The sequence below is a fragment of the Pan paniscus genome, chromosome 3 (assembly GCF_029289425.2).
Source record: "Pan paniscus chromosome 3, NHGRI_mPanPan1-v2.0_pri, whole genome shotgun sequence".
NCBI classification, from domain to species: domain Eukaryota; kingdom Metazoa; phylum Chordata; class Mammalia; order Primates; family Hominidae; genus Pan; species Pan paniscus.
The window spans coordinates 15614813-15636886 of NC_073252.2; the positions used below are offsets into that span (position 1 = coordinate 15614813).

A 22074-nucleotide genomic window follows, 5' to 3' on the forward strand; every position below is an offset into this window, starting at 1 on the left:
AAATAGACTCCATCTTTTCTCTGCATTCACAGCAATTAAAACCTAAAACTTGAACATTTCCTTGTAGTTTTAAATCCTTTCTTTCTTTGCACAATTAAAATCAGAGGTATTATCCTCTGCCCATTGCATAATAGTTATTTCAGGTGACTCAGAAAACATAGCGGAAAGGAAGCTATAGTTTTTGAAATAATGAATGAGGTTTGTTTCCTGAAACTTGTTTGCATAACTTTGCACAGTGAACATACTTAATAGATTATGCCCATGTCAATATTTCTATTATCTACCAATTGGTCTGTTTATTTAACTGATGTTTTCTATTCATTTAGGAAACTTTAATACATCATAACTATTCATTAATGTATGCCTGGCAAAGGTATGTATTGTCCTATGTTTACTTCTATACAAGCTTTGACATATTAACCATCTCTAATGGGAACATATACGCAAACCAAAATTGTCAAAACTGTTGGTTGGTGTGAACATATGCAATACTTTATTTATTCAGTATTTTTTGAGCACCTATTATCTATCAGGTACTAAGCAAGATCTGTTTTGAGATATACTATCAAATATTTTTCAAATCATCATTTTCAGTTGATCACACTGTAAGTTGGCTATAATTTGAATTCACAAATGCTCCTCTGTGTGCGTGTGTGTGTGTGTGTGTGTGTGGTTTAGTGGCAGTTGATGGAAAGTAGTAAAAATAATAACATTTGTAACATTGGTTACAGATCAAATGTCAGAAGATTTATTCAGCCACAGACACTGCAAATTAAGCATCTTCTCTAGTTTATGATTCATATGTAAGATAAAGTTTAAAATAAGACCAATGCAAACATCATTTTAGGTAGTTCCCCTTTTGTGAAAAAAATTGCATATAATAATTCCGATTTTTCATGCAGATAAATTAGGCACAAATTGCATGGAAATAATTCTGTTAGCAAAAGTGATGTTTAAACATAATTTCACTAGCATCACTTTTCCATAAGTTGGGGCATAAACTTTCCTATGTACTCTTTTTGCTTCCAGTGAAATGATATCATTTGGTCTTTAGGCATCACTTTAAAAGGCAAAGCAACTAGAAGTAACATGGTAAGAAGAGCAATGGATAAAAGAGAGAAAGAGAACTGTTTAGATACCTGAGACTCCTGCTTTTCATTTGCCTCAGTCTGGGGTTTGCAGAAGAACACTATGCACTCCTACTTGTTCTTAACTAGTGTATATATTAAGCTCTTTGAAATGTGAGTATTATGGGAAGGATCGCAGTTGCTTTAAATTATAGAAGTTGGCAAGTCCCTGGGAGAAGGAGTGGGAGGTTGTTTAAACTGAGAAAGACAGTTGCAAAACTTCGTACAACAGCATGAGCTCCAAGCTTCAAACGCATTCTCATGCTCAGACGAGCACTTTATTTTTCATCAAGTTATTTTTTGCATTGTTTTGGAGCAGCTTCGAATAATAAACACATATTTCTGCTTTAAATTTTTAATAGTTAACTACATTCATGGGACAACCAAAGCAAGAAAGCCTCATGTTTTGGGGGAAAGTTTGATACCAGCAATGTCCAGACAAGGTAAGCTACCATTTTCACTACAGTTTTTCTCTTTTTCCCTCCTATTCGGCCTTCATCAAAATATTTCCTGGGAGAACTTAAGAAAGCTCCTTGTAAAGAAATGGGGGAACTTGTAAAAATATGTCAACAAATGATAAATCAGAGGTTAGAAAACCTCCGCAGGAGAGCGTTCTCCTACTTTCTATTCTGCTTGATGCATGAACCTCTGTAAATATCTTTCACTATATAAAAAATCCCATTTGTTTCAGAAAATGTAAGCGGAGTCTTCAAAATCTCCAATCTGATGAACTTAGCATTTGTCAGTGTGGTGACAGGCTAACTTATTCCCAAGGTCAGCTTATCTATGTTTTCTTATCCCCTTATATGCAACTCAACTTCCGGAGCTGTGATTCTTCTATTAACTTGGAAATGTTTCCCAAGGAAGATTTTAATATCTTTCCAAAAATCCTCCTAAGTGCAGTTACTATGGCTTCTTATTAACTTGTTTTGCAGAATATATTTTTAAAAGTTAAATAAATCATTTGTCTTTTCCCTTGTAACTGACACGGGAGGATGTTACAGATATTATATATCCTGGGAGAAGGAAACAGTTCAACTCAACATTCATTAATTCAAGTCACAGTCGGCTGACAATGTTATCTAAATAGGGTGACTTTGCCTTCTCGATTGTGCCTCATACACAGGTAGGGAGCAGCGAGGATAAGATATTTTCTTGTTTTTCTGTGCATTGGTCACTTGAGAAGTATCTTGTGCGTTGAGGTGGAGGGGCATATAAATATGAGATGTGTTGTTCCCTTTTTCCCTGAGAATGTCTCTGTTATCAGTGTTCCCATCTGTCTGAGGCACAATTCCAGGTGCAAAAAACTAGATTGTCACAGAAATCTGCACATTCTTCCAGCAGGCTGAGATTTTATCACAGCTCCACATTCATTCCTTCACGCATACATGCGTGCTCACAGGCAAAGATTATAAAACCCTGTGGATTTGACAGAGCTTGAGTGGTTTGCGACATTTAGGTGACCTCAGGCTGCAAAACCCACTGGTACAGAAACATTAGCAAGGCGAATTTCTCAGCCATTAGGCCTGGGTGAGCAATTTGAGGGCCGCCTGGGACCCTGCTCTTGGGCTGAGACGGCTCTGCCTTCTTGCTATACCAGTTCTTTCTCTGTTTCTGGAATATTTTTTCTGTCTGTGTCAAATTCTAGTTACATAAAGTGGACTGTTGTGGCTTCCTCTGCCTCATGGTCTCAATGATAAGAAAGGGATTAAGGTAAGAAGGACACTTTGCTCATTGCAAAGTGATCAGGAGACACCATTAGTTGCCTCTCTCCACCCATAGTTAGTGCAGCGAGTGACCCGCGACTGCAAATTCCTTATTCTTCTCTTTCCCAAATCTTCTTCTATTCTCCCTTTCCCTCCACTTCTGTCTACACCAGCCTATAGAACATTAAGAGAGGGAGCAGTGGGTCGGACACACAATATTACTGTCTCCTTCCCGGTCCTCTCGGACCATCCCCAGGCTGGTCGGGGAAGCCCCCACCCTATTTGGAGTGGGGTCTCCGGGGCCCCACCCATGACCTCATCGCAGGCAGCTCGAGAGCTGGGATGGCCAGCGTTTGCATGGCGCCTGAGTGCACCCTGGGGACGGGTGCGGCAGAGAAATGCACAGTGTGGCATGACGTGACTGCTGAGAAGCCCGAGCGCGAACTTCCTCACGGGCTCCAATGGAGGCTGGCGGCATCTCTGGAAGTCAGGCCCGCCAGGCCCCACCCCAGGGCCCCAGAAGGCCCCAAAGAGGACAAAAACAAAAAGGCTATTAGGGTTGCTAATGAAGCCCAAGCCAGCTGACTCATCTAAGGCGCAGTCACTGGGGGGCTTTGTAATGAAACCTGGACAGAACCCTGGAAAGGACAGGTCAGGGTTGTCCCATAAAGGGCGCTGATGAGAGAGGCCCACAGTGACCTAATCGCACCTCCTCGCCTCCGAGAGGCTAGGAGAGAAAGGCAGCGTCTGCAAGGGACAAGAGTGTTAACCAATGAACTGCCGGGAGCGTGGCAGCCATGCTGCATTAGCTTTGGGTGTGAGCCAGGCTTAGTCCACGTTTCGGGCCACAGGTTTGTGAACCTGGACCTGAAATGCCCCAAGGTTAGGGATCAATGGCTGATGGGCTAGAAAAAGAGACCATGGTAATTCAATAAACCTTAACCGAGTGTCCACTCTGTGCCAGATACTTTATCAATGCTCTTTGAACGTGTCCTTGACAAAGACAGACCAAACATTAAAAACAGCGTAGGAAAGATGGCAGGAACACAGAGGGGCTTTGCAAATCAGCCTGCTGAAATCAAAGAAAGCGTCCCACAAAGCTGTCCTTGAACTAGACCTTGAAAATGAGTAAAATATCATGACAGAGCCAAGAGGGCCAGGGGTCCCCAGGCAGAGGCCGGCAGGCAAAGGCACAGAGGTGCAAAGAGCATGGATGAGCCCATAAGACAAGTAGCTTGGGCCTGGTGGGGCTCTATTCCCCGAAGTGTCTTGCAATGAACAGCACTTTCATGGGTTATTATTATAGTAGGAGGATAACCAAAAGTATTTCCTGGTCAGGCAAGTTTTGGAATGTTGAAAACTGTGCACCATGGTAGATCAGCGCTCTGGCTTAGGGGTCACAAACATCTGGCTTCAAATCCCAGCTCTGCTCCTTCGATGATGTATGAACTTCGGCCCATTCAAACAATTAGTTTCTTTATCTGTTAAATGAAGATAGTAATCACATCTATCTTCTATGGGCATTCTGAGGATTAAATTAGAGAGTCTGTGTAAGGGTCTACTATCAAAATGCCTGACATATAATGAGAGCTTAGAGAATGTTAGCTATTCTTATTAGCTATTAAATGCTGATTTCTTTACCTCAGTAAGTGTCACATGGTTTAGTTGGCTAATGTGTGCACCGACTCCCGTGATCGGGTTATTAATTAAAATCTAATGTTTTCCAAACTCATTTGACCATGAAACCACTTTTTCTGAAGTATCACATAGACCAACGCATGCTGGAAAATGGTGAGGTTGAGTTGTCCTGGTGAGTTGAGGCCACGTGTCCTTTGAACATTAAATCAATGTTTCCCAAGATTTAATTGAAATGTACTAATCTCCACCAGTCACTTCACAAATTATCTTCTGTATTTCTATGAAACAGAAGCCCAACAATTGGGATTCTCATCTCTAAGAAAATTGACTTTTTTTTTTTTTAACTATGTTCAACTTTTAGGAGGAAAAGTGTCAGCAAAGCAAATTCTTTTCAGTATTTTCACACTTGGAAAGTCAGCCTTTGCCTAAGTTTGAGGACCTACTGTGGTAAAGGACAATGCAATAGGGACAGTCCAGAAGAAAATATCATCCTAACTTCAATGAGCTACCAATTGAATGGGGAAATAAAATGTGCATTCCAATATCTAAAATGCAAAATTAGATATTGCAATTTAGAATATAAGAGAATTCACAGTGAGTGGGAATTCAAAGAAGACAAGACCACAGGTCCCTGGAGTAATACCAGTAATTAGTCACATTCTTGGACACTTACCAGATACAAAGAATTGTGCCGACTACAATAGAATTAACCCACTTATATCTTACAACCAGGTCACAAGGTGGGTGTGTAGACTTACCCATTTGGCAGATGAGAAAACTAAGCCCCAGAGAAATTAAGTAACCTGCCTGCAGTCTTTCAGGACCTAAGTGGCAGAGTAAGGTTTCAAACTCAGGTCCATGTGATTCTCTGTATCCCTTACCCAGGGAAGACTCCTCAGAGGAGGTAACATGCAATCTGGCCTTAAAGAATAGATAAGGATTGGTGAGAAGGGCCTTCCAGGCAGAGAGGAGAATATGAGCAAAAACACAGGAGACTGAGAGAACAGCGTGGAAAGTAGCAGGAAGGCTTCCCTGCAGACAAAGTGCATGCATATGGTGCAGAAGGAGATAAGCTTAGAGTACTTGATTGGAATCAGATCACAGAAAGCCTTGAATGCCCAACCACAAAGTTTAGATTTTCTTTAAATGAAGTAATCATTTAGGTTTGTAAACAAGAAAGTAACGTGATGAAAACAATGAATTGGATGAGTAACCAGTGCACAGCTGTGGCAGAGACTAAACTTCCAATTAGGAATCTAGATATGTCCAGGCAAGAGACAGCAGCAGTGGTTGCTCACACAGCTGTTAAGGAGTGGAGGTGCATATTTGACCCAATTAACATCAAGACTTTGACTATCTCAACAGTCTTTCAAAATGACAACCCTCAGGCCTCAGTAAATCCAGATTCTACATGGACCTCAGTTTAACCCCTGTAAAATGGGAAGGGTAGGAGGGGCTAGTTGACCTTTGAGGTCTCTCTGACTTCTCACACTCTATGAAGATAACACTCTAAGCACTTTTATAGAAATCATAAACTATACAGTTCCCTATTCGATCAGCAGGTTCCAAACTTCTCTTTCATATCAAGCAGGCATATTTCCAAAAGAACATCAGGGTCTACAAAATTTTATGCATTTACTGCTATAGCAATTACATAATAATAGTATTGGCACACAATGATTAGGGGAGGGTGCATTTTTATATATTCCTTCGGGAGAAACTTTTTTCCATCCTCCTGGCTATCTGCCTTTTGCAAAATTCAACTGTCTACCTCTCATGACTGAGAACGTTTTCTGCAGTTTGTGACATATGAGGATCTCACATTGCTGTGAATGGTAGTTATTCATTAGGTGTCTTATGATCTTCTGCAGTTCCCAAATAGCTGGTAAGCTTTTAGAGAGCAGAGATAAATTTATCTTTAGATTTTCCAATGCCTTACAACTATAGCAGGTCTGAATCTTATAAACACAAGTCTGCAAGAAATGTTCTATTTCTTTATTTTCTTGAAATCAACATAAATCTGATTCCAAGAGTCTATGCCAGCAGGAACTTTAGTTTCTTACATTATTTAGGCTCCTACCTCCACCACCTTTAACACTAAGGTCAGGCAAAAATCCTGGGAGGCATTTCTTCACACCAGTTATGCCCAGTCTTGTCTTGTAAATGACTTCTCCCTTTGGAATCCGTGTATTCTGCTTTCAAGCCCTGCTTGGGGACTAGAAGTCACTGTCAAGGCCAAGAACCTGGTGTCTGAGCAGGACCAGGCAGCCCTCCCTTCTGAGGTCTAGCCAGGCAGGGTGACGATTTCTACTTCTCACAGATGCACCGACCCCGAGTCTTTCCAGGTGTGAGAAAACCTCCCATCAAGAATGTCTCATTCCCCTCTCCCCAGCATATACTCTTGGGCTTGGAATTTCTGAAAAGAAAGCAAGTGTTGTTTTCAATAAAACTCTTCCTGTTCTGCAAAATCCTTGAAGCAAGGAAATACAGAAGGCTGGGCAACACTCGTGAAATGGTAAGGCAGAGGTGAAAAACAACACATAAATTAGTATTTAAATAAGGTGTTCTGTCACTCAGCAAACAGGTGTTCAATAATCATCAGCAAAATAGGTGGCCAACAGATGATAAAACAGCTTCTTCAAAGTTACTCAGTTTGCCAGTGGAGGAGGCATATATTACAATCAGATTAATAGTGTCTTTTTGTTAAGTGCCTGCTGTGTGCCATGACTTTATATATACTGTCTCTTTGTCCCTATTGTTTAGATGAGGAGAGGTAAGTAGCTCACCTAATGTCCTATATATACTAAGAGATGGAGCAGATGTTTAAACTTATATAATGCCTCTCTTTAAAACCTGCACCCTTTCCACACTGTCACAGGGACTCTCAGAAAGGATTTTTCTATTTTCTGTTGCTAAATGCAATCTGGAGTTCTACTTTTGACTAATCCTTCAGTCATTATTTCCAACTGAAGTGTATTTTAAATAGAGAATTTCTTAATGAAATTTATTTTGCCATAAACATAGTATGGCTTTGTTAGATATAGTAACGAACCCAAAGAATGGTTTATTACCCCATCTCACTGCTCATCTGCAAGGTTGTGGGGTGAGAAATAAAGCACTTTGCCTAGGGTCAGAGGGTTAGAAGACAGCTCAAACTTCAATACATGTTTGTCTGTCTTCTGTCTCCAAGTAGAGGAGAGAAAATTGGTTCTAATTAATGAATTATTAATTGGTTCTAATTCATTAAGACAAATTATAGATTAGTATTAAATATTGGCAGTTTTAGGGCCTTCATGTGCTACCAATGATATAAAGTCATGGCTAATGTAGTTGCCTCAAAACACATCCTACCATATATACTATGACAGTATTTTGAGAGCTGTCATGAAAACATTCATTGGTGGCCTTTCCAACAGCTAACATGCCCCAAACAGCTTACTCTCTTAAATAGGTAATTTTTTCCATTTTCTTTCTTGCACCATTAATTTATGTAGAAAGACTTTTTATGAAGTCATTTCAATCCCATTCCACTCTAAAAATCTAATTTGACCACAGTGGAATCTTATTAAGGGATTCTTTGAATGTATCAGAATTACCAACCCATTTCATCACAGATGTATCTATCAATTTCCCAGATCATTATTAGCATTCCCTCCTTTCCTTCATAATAAAGACCATATTCTTCAACATGGCCCCAGGGGCCTTTGAAGGATCTGCTTCTTGACTGCCTTCCTTGTCCATCTCTCTTCCTACCACTCTCCTCCATATTCCCAATACCAACACGCAGTGAACTCTTCACTGTTTCTTGGGCATCCTTCTTCCTTATGCAACAGGGGTCTAAGGAATTTGAGTCCATTCTCTTGACTTTATGTGAATGATGTTGAACCACATAAACTTTCTAACTTTCAACCACTTTATTACCTACAAAAAAAATGGCAACTTTATATGATCCCAATATAATCTAGAGATGTAAAGAAAGACTCTCATTTCTTGAAGACAATTTATGTGCCAGGCTCTTAAATATAAGAAAAATGTGTTCATTGTCCTCCTGTTTGTCCTTGGGGCTGAGATGGAATGGTGCCCAAATAGACTTTTAGAATTTATCCAAGCTACCAATCTCACCTTCAGCTTAAATGCCAGCAGCAGCAAAACACTCATACTTCATAAGGCCGCTCCTTCCATTAATATACCACTGGTAACCAGAATCTCACCCTTCTTAATGTCTCGCATTCTCATCTTTGCTCTGCTTTTAGAAGTAACAAGAAAAAGTTATCTTTCCTCTGGCATTTTAAATGCTTGAAGACTCATCATCTGCCTTCCTGGCCTTCTCTCAGGGTCTTCCTGTGCTTATAGGGAGGACTTTCCCCAGATGCCCTATGGTTCACCTAGGATATGCATGCCCTCTTGAAACAGGTATCCAGACTTGCTCACCAAATTTTAGATGATTTTCACAACTTGTGCCAACTCCATATGTATGTTCTGGGATGGATAGTGGCTGCCTGAAGCCCTGTACTGAGAAAGAATCTGAACCCTATCTGGAATTAGCAAGAAGGTGTACAGAGTTCACTTAGTGATATCTAAAGGAGAATCAGATATTTTCCAGGGCCACTCTACCCTGGATATTGCCTGACAGCCCAGAGTACATGGAACTATTACCCTCTCTGATTTAAAGACACTATTTTCCTTAATGCTAAATTTGCATCAGCTTTGCTAGTAAGCCCATCTCATAAAAAGACCAAGTAAAACATTGAGATCATTTCTTAAACTTGCAGTAAGGCCTGTTTTAGTTCATAGTTAACTAAAAAGTGCCAGTTCCAGCCCTAGCCCTTCCTGGTTGTGTGATCATGGTTAAGTTACTCTAGTTCTCTGAGCTCTGTTTGCTCATCATTGATAATGGTAATAATATATATCTGCTCCACTGGACTCACTGGAAGTATTAAATGAGATATATTTGCAAGCTAGAAGATAGTTACTTTAGGAGCCCGATGTATTTGGTGGGCCAGCTAATCTTTCTCTTTGCCTCTTTGCTATGGGGGATTTCCTCTCCCTGGACAAATTGATATCCAGTGGGGGATTAAAAAGAAAAGTACAAGCAAAAGGAATAAAAACACACTAAGTACTTAGTGAATGGAGTTGCATGTGGGTGTAAACATGTCAAAGGAGACAATTTCAGTGGAGATGAAAGTATTTCCACAATGCTGTCAAAGCAGAGTGACAAGCAAAGTCCAAACTGCCTCTCCCTGGCTTGCTTTGATTATTCAAGGCCTGGGATGTTCGGTTTGGAATGATTTGTACTTGCCATTTGCTCACACAATTCTACATTGCTGCCTTCATGCCTTTGCTAACATTCCTCAGAGATATGTTATCAGCAAGACATTAGTGTAGCTCCAGGCAATACACTAAGTCAGGGGCTGTCATCTAAACCATCTGCAGGACCAAGCAGGAAATGCCCATCAGTAAATAGGCAGGGCAGAGACCCCAGAGACTTAGGTTGCATGCCTTACCTAAAGTGGGCAGTCACTGCAATGCATGGTGTTCACGGGGCAATATGGCCCACTGGTGCCAGGTCTTCAGATTTTTCAAGAAAACTCATACATCTGGACATTTTTATGTGAAATGTTTCTATTTTTTAAATCCTTGCTGTTTTTGACCTATAGAAATGGCAATGTCATATAGTTCAACCTAATATAATCTAGAGACATAAAAGGAATTCCCATTTTCTTGCTGTGTGGGAAACCTCAAGAGTCTTTGTCATTCAACACCTAAGTCCTAAATCAACATGAACAGGCATGCACAGTGCTCTACAGTAAAACTAGACAGCAGAGCACACTCACTACACAGAAAGCACAGTTGCAGGTAAACCTTCTTTCCATCCTCCCAACACCCCTAGAAGGTGGTGCTAGGTTTATTCCTATTTTACACATGAGACCCAAAGCCCACCATCGGTTAGAAGTGACACATACATAAAAGAATATGTAATCTCCTTGCCAACAGAGCCAGTCTTCTTAATTCTCTTGCCACACAGGACTTGAGGAGGAAATGTAAAATGTAAATTTCTGCACATTTCCCCAGAGTGGGGCAAACTGGGGTGACAATGATTCTCCAGGCTCTTCTTGGAAACTTTAAATCTTCATTCCCCTTTGGCCCCTTCTATGGAGAATCCACACTCCTTCCTCTCTCTTCATCTTTTTTGTACACTCACCTCCCGCTCACTCTAAATTCTTTTTTTCTTTGCATTTACGCTGTATTTTCTGCAGTATATAGGACCCCAGATAACCGAAGGGCCTAGCACAGTGCCCGGGATATAGTAGAAACTGCATAAATTTCAGTTGGCTCTTTCTACACAGGATTTGAGGCAAAATGAAAGAAATGTGCAAAATAAAGCAGTTTAAATGGAAACAGAAAAGCAAAGCCATGACATGAGGAGGAGGAGGAACAAAATATGTGAACCACAAGGACCAATCTGGTTATAATGATTGAGTGTGAAATTTCACTTCCTGGCAGCCAGACTCAGAGCCTTTGCAGACTTAAAGTGACCCGTGTACTCTCTCTTGAGCTCTGGGTGAAGTACCAAAGGAGAGAAAATGGATTCCTTTTCTTTTCCTTGACCCGGGTCTTGCCTTGGAACCAATGTTTTTCCTCATATCTGTTTGATTTTCAGCATCCATTAATCTCTCACTGAAAATCCACTGCTGTATTGTGCTCAGAGTTCACTCAAATCCTATTTAGAAAGATGTTTTGTGTAGTAAAGAATACGAGTCTCATAAGGAAGGCAATTTATAGTTGAAGCTGTTGCTAGGGTGTTGCTAAAGGAAATCTGTAACTCTTAGTTAATCAGAAAGCTCACTGAATACTGACAGAATCAAGCTACAGCTGGATGGTTTATAGGAGAAAAATATTAGATAAAAGGAAGGGAGGAAGGGAGGGAGGAAGGAAGGAAAGAAGGGAGGAAGGGAGGAAGGAAGGGAGAGAGGAAGGGAGGGAGGGAGAGAGGAAGGAAGGAAGGCAGGCAGGCAAGCAGGAAAGAAGGAAGGGAGGGAAGGAGGAAAGAAGGGAGGGAGGGAGTGAAGGAGGGAGGCAGGAAGGAAGGAAGGGAAGAAGGAAGGAAGGGAGGGAAGGAAGGAGGAAAGAAGGGAGGGAGGGAGGGAAGGAGAGAGGGAGGGAGGAAAGAAGGAAGGAAGGAAGGGAAGAAGGAAGGAAAGGAGTGAAGGAAGGAGGAAAGAAGGGAGGGAAGGAGGGAGGGAAGGAGAGAGGGAGGGAGGAAAGAAGGAAGGAAGGAAGGGAAGAAGGAAGGAAAGGAGGGAAGGAAGGAGGAAAGAAGGGAGGGAGGGAGGGAAGGAAGGAGGAAATAACGGAGGGAGGGAGGGAAGGAGGGAGGGAGGAAGGAAGGGAGGGAAGGAAGGAGGAAAGAAAGGAGGGAGGGAGGGAGGAAGGAAGGAAGGAAAAAAGAATTCTGAATTTTTCTTCACTTTTTCCTAAAGTTACTCATTTTCTTTCCCTGTAAAGTTACTCATTTTCTTCCCCTCTGTCACCATTGCCTGACCTCTGAGATCTGCAGATGAATTCCTCTCTCCATCTCTGGCCACTACCTCTCAATGGAAATCTAGTCCTTTTCTTCTAACACTTTCTCCTGAACATAGAAATTTAACCATCACCACAAATTCTCTATTTTGTTTTGACCCAGCCCTTTTCCTTAGTTGGTTAATGACTAAGACTGCCATTGCTATATTGGACTGGGGACACCACATATTAATGGGGCCATTATCAAGCTGAACCAGAGAGACTGTGGGTGTCCAAGCAGATGAAACCTATTAAAATCAAAGCACATGAAGAACAGTTGCAGGACCTCAGGATAGCTGCCCCGGAGAAAGAAAAACTAATGGGAAATAGGAGACTGATTTCAGGTATTTGAATATCTCCTTTGGGTAAGATTTTTGAAGTAATTTCCCAAGATTTGATGTTAATTACTTAGGATTCTAATCCAAAGAGGCAGCAAAATGTAGGCTGACTCTGAAGTCCCTATCAACTTGGATTAAAATCCAAGCCGTCAGTTTCCAGGCTCATGCCCTTGGGCAACTTCTCAACTCCATTTCCTTGCTATAAAAAATGAAGATAATAGTATCCATCTCATTGGAGTTTTTGTGAGGATTAAGTGAGATAATATAGTGCTCTAAAAATCATAGCTAATATTAAAATTGCTGTTTCTTTTAGGGATATGAAACAGAAAAGAAAGCATTAGGTATGCAAAGTATTGTTAAAATCATAAAATATAAGATTTTCTTTTCTGTCTTCTTCCGTCCTTTTCATCCTTCCTTCCTTCCTCTGTTTTCTCCTCCTCCATAGCCATCTAGCATGAACATACATTAGGTAAGCTTCCTAATCAAACACAAATTTTAGCTTTTCTTTAACAACACCATAGTAACAACTAAAACTGTATGTTGCCTTAATTATAAGATTTGCATCTTTTACTACTCAGAACAACATCCTAAACAAGGTTTGACTGAGATCCTGAAAAAGATTCAAAAGAAGCATTTGGCAAGTAGGAGAAACAGAGCATTGCAATATTACATAAATAAAGGAGAGTAGGAATTTTAGCCATTTCTCAACCATGGCTGCACCTTAATGATCAACCAGGGAAAAGTCCCAAAGCCCAAGCGGCGCCCGAGACTATTACATCAGAATCTCTGGGGGTGGAACCCAGGTGTGATTAATTTTGTAAAGCTCCTCAGGTGATTCTAATATGCAGCCAAAGTAGAGAACCACAGTTTTAGGGGAAGCAGTGGCCAATGGTGTGGAAAGCTGCAGAGCTGATGAGGCTGCATGCTGTGTGCATGACGTGAGGATGTCTGTAACTTTCTAGACTTTACAGAGGCTTTTCAGGAAAGTTGAAGAAATAGAAGTCAGGCTGTGAAAGGAAGGAGTTAGGGGCTAGGGAGAGTCTACACTAATTGTCACTTAGTCCTTCAACAAACATAGAGAGGAATCTGGAAGGAGAAAGGGAGATAGCTTGAGGAGTTAGCAAAGGCAGTATAATTTAGAGTATGGGAGGCCTAAGCGTATTTGAACCAAAAGTGCATCTACTGTAACTTGAAAGTTTGCAATTTAAATTTTGGAGAATGATGAGAATATTTTGCCTCTACCAAGTAGATTTCATCTTGATGAGTTGAGATTCATCAGAGAACCTTGACCAAATATGCCCAAGCTGCAGCTTTACACCTCACTATTTATTTCATTTTAACTGCTATTGATTAAATTTCCCATTGTGTATCCAATATGTCACTTAAATACATCTCTTCATCCTCACAAAAATTCTATACAATGGCTGCTTCCCATTTTAGAACAAGGACATTTTTCAGATGAAAAAATGAGATTCAGAGAGGTTTGGCAGTTTGTCCAAAGTCATTAAGTGGCAAAACCAGGATTCAAGCCTGGGTCTATATGACCCCAAGGCCCACGGTCTTTTCACTCTGCCACCATGGATGCAACACAAGAATTTAATCCTTGCAGAGCTGCATGCTCCCTCCAAAACCTGTAAAATGACAAAAGCTGTGTGCTGAAAGATAATGTCCCAACACCATGGCCTCTGAATAAAATGAATGAAAAGTGAAAATGTATCAGAGGGGGCAGCTAAAACCTCAGGTTGCAGAAGGGCTTGAGCAAGGTTCAGATTGTTTCACAGAGTGCTGGATGGGCAAAACAAGGCATAACAGCCAGAATCAGGATTGCTCATAACTGACATGAATCAGAGAATGCAGCATCTTGCACTAAGGGCTGTTGGGTTTTGGATAGGAGTGGCCATTCTCAGCACTGTTCATCTCCACCATCTGCCTAACTCCTTCCTCCTTCCCTGGACGCGTAGTCCTTGCCGACTGTTGCCTGCCAAATCATCTCACACACGCCAGCTCATCTGGCCATCTTTGCTGAAATCAAATCTCTACATCCTTGATTACTCCTAAAAACTGATTAGTGTCCATTTGCAAGCAATATTTTCCTCCTAATATATCCAGGTATGTATGACCCAGAGGGCTGCTTTGATTTCTGGAATATTAGCTTAGAAAAGAATGACATCTAATAAAAATATCATATTAGCTCCAAATAGCTGCATAATCTGTGTCAATGAGATGATTTCCATTTGGTCTGCAGACTGTAGTTATTAGAATTAGTTATCCTTTGTACTGAGATGGGGGAATGAGCAAAATATTGTTTTCTCTCCCAATAAAAAGGTCTCAAATCTTGGAAATTGCTGGTGCAATCCCCACTTTAAAAAGCCAGTGACATTTTGTGTTGCCTTTTTAAAAAAATTAGTATTATATTTTAAAAGAAACTGGCCTTCAAGTTCATTCCAGGACAAGTTTTAGATTCTTTAAGATCACGTTGGTAAGACCATAACAGAGACTGTTTAGTTTGGACAGACAAATTGCCAACATACCCATAAAAGGGAGGATTGGCTGAGCATTTTTCTTTCAGCTCGTATTTTCAGATTTTCTTCAAAAGCTAGTCTAACAAAAATTTGAGAGGAGCCATGTGACACACCCATAAAATACAAATATCTCAAATAGAGCTTGTGTATCAGACCAAATCGGTCCAGGGAGCCTGTGGAGACATGGGCAAGGTTGCCATCTGTGATGTCTCTAATTGTTTATAAAAGTCATCAGAAGAAAGGAAAGAGGGGCATTTTCTTAGTGTGCACTGTGTGTCTGGCTTGTGCCCTGGGTCCTAACCAGGGAGCGGCACAACTAACTCATTTGGTCATTCTTCCAATTACCCCTCAAGGTTGGTATTATTTCCATTTCACCCAGAAAGAAAGAGAGGCTGAGGAAGATTAAAAAAAAAAAATCTGGACAATACGGCAAGCATGTAGGGCAAGATATGAGGTGGAAAATGAGGCTGAAACTCTTGTTTAAAATGTGTTTAAATTAATGAACTTATGAATCTTAAAAGATTTTTTAAAAAGAAATACATCATACAATGACTCTAGAGGCCCTGATCTATTCTAACCCTTGAAAATTGGAAGCGAATGTGTTGTGGGAATCTACAACTTCAGTCAAGGTGCACTGCAGTATTCATGGATTTCAGGGAAGAGGCACCACCTTCTCCCCCAAGGCTGCTGAGTGGAAGGCTGGCTATGCGCACTTTGTCCTCACCCAAACCCGTTCTCCAACTAGGGTACATGAGGCTCAGAGGTCTCACACCTCATGGGACAGAAGGATGAACAGGGTCTGAAGGAATGGGAGGACCTGCATAAATTTGGGAACAGGAAAGGAAAGACTCACACAGAGTCTTTGGTGAATGCCAAGTAGCCCTGTTTGGTCAGTGAAGAATGTTCTGGAAGGAAAGTAGTTAGGTAAGGGTTGGATAAGAGAATACAGGAGAAATAATTTTGACCTTATTCTGAAGGAAATGGGATGCCATCAAAGGTTTTTGATTGAGACAGACATGTGGAAAGCAGACTTTTAGGAAGACGAAGCTGACCATGTGTGGGGGAGGTACTGGATGTGGGAAGGCCAGATGGGGAACTCTCCTCAGAAGTATCCCATGACATCTGAGGGTCATGGCTGTTCTGAGGCTCTGCGTGTCATTTGAGCTCGGCTGCGCTCTGTCCTGGGTTCTGGAAAGCCATTTAGAGGAAGCAGCATATCCAGGCTGCCTGTGCTCTGCCCAATGTGGTTCACATTGGATGGTCTAAATCCCTGGACTTTGATGTGGAAATGTCATGAGAACATTGAGTGAATTCCAGAAAATCTTCCAGGGAAGAACACACGATAAAAGAGGCCCCACACTACACACATGTTGACCTCAGGAAGCAAAGACACAGTGATCAGAGAGAAAAAGTAAGATTTTTTTTCCTAGTGCTACAAGACATAAATTTACATTATGGGCTCCCAGACAAAAACAACAGAATGGGAAGGGTTCACTTGACCTTGGCCAATACTTTAAGGACAATTTTCTTTAGACATGTTGCCTCACCCCATTCCTGCTCACATTCGCATGTGTTTCACCACAGGATTCTTGCATTGGGAATATCCTAGCCAGGGCGCGCTTTGGGGGATTAATGGGTCCATGCTGTTTACCAGTTGTAAAAATTCAAGAAGGCTGTGCCAGGGAACTAGGATTCAACCTGAGTGCACTCATTAGCCATGTGACCTTGGACAAGCTTGCTCAGTTGCAGAATAGCAATAGAAACATCAGGATCTGAGGAAACAGCACATGACAGCATCTTACCCAAAGTAAGGAGTTGACACAGCAGTGAGCAGGACCGTAAATCAATGCTGGCAGAGCCAGGTGGGAGATGCAAATGAATGCGGTGGGCTGGGTGAAGACCTAAGGAAGTAAACTTCATGTGACTCACACGAAGAGAGCACCAGCTACTGCCCCCTCATCTGCTGCCACAGAAATCAGAAATAGAGATTTCTATGTGAAATCGCCCAATTTTTAAATAATAGAAGCTAATATGGATCATGTGTTAAACCTCAAACTAAGCAGCGGATCGATTTTGCTGCAAGTCTGCAAACAAGGACTAGCAATTTGCAAGTTGTCATAGATATTGAGATCGTGCACGGTGAAACCACTGGAGAGGTGGCTCAGACCACCATTCAGGTGCTTGCTAGTTGTGTATGTTCTCCAAAGCTTACTTTTCTCATCAAAAAAAAAAAAAATGTGGATTACAAAGACAACTCTTAAAGGGATGGTAGGAGTTAACTGAGATCACATGCACAGGAGCCCACCAATCAGAAAGAGGCTGAAGCTTGAGAGGAAAGTTCCCTGCCATGCAAGGCATTAACCCTGTGGTTGCTGGTCTTTGGGGAAGTCTGGTGGGTTGGACTGGTGGGTAGAAAGTTGGAGCAGCAGCTTTAACAAAAACCCTTTGCCCAGTTCCAAGCCCTCTGTAATGCTCAACAAATAGCAACAGTATTTTGTTTGTTTGTTTTTAAAAGACAGGGTACCACTACGTTGTCCAAGCTGGAGTGCAGTGGCCCAGTCATAGCTCACTGCAGCCTCTAACTCCTGGGCTCAAACACTCCTCAGCCTCCCAAGTAACTAGCCACCATGCCTGGCTAATATTTTTATTATTTTGTAGAGACAGCATCTTACCAAGTTGCCCAGGCTTGGTAATGGTGTTTGTTTGTTTGTTTGTTTTTCAGTTTCTTTTTTTATTATTATATTTTAAGTTCTAGGATACATGTACAGAACATGCAGGTTTGTTACATAGGTATACACGTGCCATGGTGGTTTGCTGCACTCATCAACCCGTCATCTACATTAGGTATTTCTCCTAATGCTATCGCTCCCCTAGCCCCCAACCCCCTGACGGGCCCGGGTGTGTGATGTTCCCCTCCCTGTGTCCCTGTGTTCTCATTGTTCAGCTCCCACTTATGAGTGAGAACATGCAGTGTTTGGTTTTCTGTTCCTGTGTTAGTTTGCTGAAAATGATGGTTTCCAGCTTCATCCATGTCCCTGCAAAGGACATGAACTCATCCTTTTTTATGGCTGCCTAGTATTCCACGGTGTATATGTGCCACATTTTCTTTATCCAGTCAATCATTGATGGGCATTTGGGTTGGTTCCAAGTCTTTGCTATTGTGAATAGTGCTGTAATAAACATACATGTGCATGTGTCTTTATAGTAGAATGATTTATAATCATTTGGGTCTATACCCAGTAATGGGATTGCTGCATCAAATGGTATTTCTGGTTCTAGATCCTTGAGGAATCACCACATTGTCTTCCACAATGGCTGAACTAATTTACACTCCCACCAACAGTGTAAAAGCGTTCCTATTTCTCTACAGCCTCTCCAGCATCTGTTGTTTCCTTTCTTTTTAACGATTGCCATTCTAACTGGCATGAGATGGTATCTCATTGTGGTTTTGAATTGCATTTCTCTAATAACCAGTGATAATGAGCTTTTTTTCATGTTTTTTGGCCACATAAATGTCTCTTTTGGGAAGTGTCTGTTCATATCCTTCACCCACTTTTTGATAAGGTTGTTTGTTATTTTTTTTTTTTGTAAATTTGTTTAAGTTCCTTGTATATTCTGGATTTTAGCCCTTTGTCAGATGGATAGATTGCAAAAATTTCTCCCATTCTGTAGGTTGCCTGTTCACTCTGATGATAGTTTCTTTTGCTGTGCAGAAGCTCTTTAGTTTAATTAGATCCCATTTGTCAATTTAGGCTTTTGTTACCATTGCTTTTGGTGTTTTAGTCATGAAGTCTTTGCCCATGCCTATGTCCTGAATGGTATTGCCTAGGTTTTCTTCTAGGGTTTTTACGGTGTTAGGTCTTACATTTAAGTCTTTAATCCACCTTGAGTTAATTTCTGTATAAGATGTAAGGAAGGGGTCCAGTTTCAGTTTTCTGCATATGGCTATCCAGTTTTCCCAACACCATTTATTAAATAGGGAATCCTTTCCCCATTGCTTGTTTTTGTCAGGTTTGTCAAAGATCAGATTGTTGTAGATGTGTGGCATTATTTCTGAGGCCTCTGTTCTGTTCCATTGGTCTATATATCTGTTATCATGCTGTTTTGTTACTGCAGCCTTGTAGTATAGTTTGAATTCAGGTAGCATGATGCCTCCAGCTTTGTTCTTTTTGCTTAGGATTGTCTTGGCTATACGGGCTCTTTTTTGGTTCTATATGAAATTGAAAGTAGTTTTTCTAATTCTGTGAAGAAAGTCAATGGTAGCTTGATGGGAATATCATTGAATCTTTAAGTTACTTTGGGCAGTATGGCCATTTTCACAATATTGATTCTTCCTATCCATGAGCATGGAATGTTTTTCCATTTGTTTTGTCCTCTCTTATTTCCTTGAGCAGTGGTTTATAGCTCTCCTTGAAGAGGTACTTCACATCCCTCGTAAGTTGTATTCCTAGGTATTTTATTCTCTTTGTAGCAATTGTGAATGGGAGTTCACTCATGATTTTCCTCTCTGTTTGTCTATTATTGGTATATAGGAATGCATGTAATTTTTGTACATTGATTTTGTATCCTGAGACTTTGCTGAAGTTGTTTATCAGCTTAAGGAGATTTTGGGCTGAGACAATGGGGTTTTGTAAATATACAATCATGTCATCTGCAAACAGAGACAATTTGACTTCCTCTCTTCCTATTTGAATACCTTTATTTCTTTCTGTTGCCTGATTGCCCTGGCCAGAACTTCCAATATTGTGTTGAATAGGAGTGGTGAGAGAAGGCATTCTTGTCTTGTGCTGGCTTTCAAAGGGAATGCTTCCAGCTTTTGCCCATTCAGTATGATATTGGCTGTGGGTTTGTCATAAATAGCTCTTATTATTTTGAGATACGTTCCATCAATACCTCGTTTATTGAGAGTTTTTAGCATGAATTGGTGTTGAATTTTATCGAAGGCCTTTTCTGCATCTATTGAGATAATCATGTGGTTTTTGTCATTGGTTCTGTTTATGTGATGGATTACGTTTATTGATTTGCATATGTTGAACCAGCCTTGCATCCCAGGGATGAAGCTGATTTGATCATGGTGGATAAGCTTTTTGATGTGCTGCTGGATTCGGTTTGCCAGTATTTTATTGAGGATTTTCACATCGATGTTCATCAGGGATATTGGCCTGAAACTTTTTGTTATTGTTGTGTCTCTCCCAGGTTTTGGTATCAGGATGATGCTGGCCTCATGAAGCAGTGGTTATTTTTAAGGATCAATTAAAGTTTTCCTCTTGTGCCTGCTCTTCACCATCCAGAATGTTTTTTATGTAACTTGAAATTGTGTTCTATGTTAAGGAAGATAAAAGAAAAGAAGCCAGGCTCTATTAGAGGACATACCACATTTTAACGACTCATCACAGACATGGCAATGTGTAAGTGCCTCCTAAAACGTGCAGAGGAGACAAATAGGACCAAGGAGTGTGGAGGAGAAGGAGTGCAAGGTGAGCCACAGCATCTAGACTAGGTCTGACCCTAGAGCTAGGAGTGGACAGAGTAGGATTCATGGGCTTATGGCACTCACAAGAAGTCCCAGGCATGGCAGTTGATGCTCTATGGTCACTGTCTTGAAATTTCCAATAGTTGCATTTTTGCATTTGTGTTTTGCAAGTAAAGTGGGACAATTGGGCATGCACCAGGGGCTTGGACTCTCCTTTCCTCTTTCAGACAGCTCCCTTGTTCTTGCCCAGCAAACACTACCACCCTCTATTCTCAATGGGTGGCTAGGCACAGGCATGAGGAAGGTCAGGTGCTCACATTCCATAAGCCAAATTGTAGGGCAAGGTCCAATGCCTATGAGTGTCTGCTCTCACCAACCAGTATCCTTGTGCCCAAGGGAGTTACATGAAATAGCAAATAGAGAACACTATGACAAGTCATGAAAGAGACCACAGAAAAAGGGAAAGACATCTGGCTTTTCAAACGAGGTATCTCACATTTTCATTTTGTTCTGGGCCCATAAATTATGTTGCTGGCCCTAGGGGTAAAATTGGAGGTGGAAAGAATCTCTGGGAACTCAATGGGTACAAATAAAAGAGAAGTTGATTCACACTACTTGGGTTTTGGGTGCCACAATTCTACCTTATGTAGAACTCTCTAGGGCTTTGTAGGACACTTAGCATCCCAGACCCCTTTCCTCCTAAATAAAAGTGTCAATCCCAAATACTTCCAAGGGATTGTGATGCCACATCCCCACAATTGAATTAAAACCCATGGAGGTTTTCTCCCAAAAACAGGGTGCTCAAAGGAAATGTTAATATAAGAAATAGGACTATGAGATCTTTAAAATTTTAGCATTGACGGGACCTTAGAGGCTGTCAATCAAAATCCCCGGAGTTTTCAACTCCTTGAGAACTCTTGTTGACCAGTCTACCCCCAGATTTTCAGGAGTGAGTCTGATTTCCAGTTCCAGGAATACAGCTCAAGCAGGCTCCTTTCCCTTCTGAAGCATGGCCCTTCGCCCAGAGACACATCTTCACAGTGTGTGATAAACACAAGCAAGCCCCAGTACCTACTCCCACCCTTCCTAGACATGGTAAGGAAAAGAGGAGACTTTCTAGACAAAAAGGACGGGCACAGTTACAGTCCCTCACCCTGTCTAGGCAGAGTTAGACCTGAGTGGTGGCATCATCCCTGCTGTCTATGGCTTGCAATATTCTTGGATTTGGCTTCATCCATCAAGGGTCTGGCAGGTGTAACAGCAATGTTCTATCCACATAAAAGGCCTTCAAAGGCTACTACTTAGACAGACAGCCATCCTCTGAGTAGCCAGGGCTTTGGGATTAGGTTGGGAGACCAGGTGTTTAAGAGTTGGGTTCTATGGGTAGAACTAACCCATCGATCTTTTAAAAATACATACAGCTAATTCTCACTATTCACAGCTGTTATGTTCTAGAAAGTCATCATGAATTTGAACCATTGCTCCTAGGGAAATAAAGAGTTAGGTTCATGAGAGCCCCTGGTCATATTTTTGGCAATTGATCATTACATAACCTTGTTTTACGTATGCTTACGTTTAAGAACATCTTTTTTATATATATTGCTGATTCATTAACATTGAATTCATGGCCAACATCGCTGTAACTCATGCCTGAACGAAGCTTATCTAACACATGTATTTTCTTCATAAGGCACATCATAGCTTTCTTGC

General features: G+C 41.2%; 1 protein-coding gene across 1 annotated transcript in view; it reads left to right on the forward strand.

Annotated features, from left to right (window-relative positions):
• Positions 1-1318: 1318 nt before the first annotated feature.
• Positions 1319-22074, forward strand: part of C1QTNF7 (C1q and TNF related 7) — a 106932-nt gene continuing 86176 nt past the window's right edge. Inside the window, exon 1 of the mRNA XM_063603726.1 lies at positions 1319-1570. Within this exon, the coding sequence (XP_063459796.1) occupies positions 1558-1570 (13 nt within the window). The 5' untranslated portion in view covers positions 1319-1557. The remainder of the gene's footprint in view (positions 1571-22074) is intronic.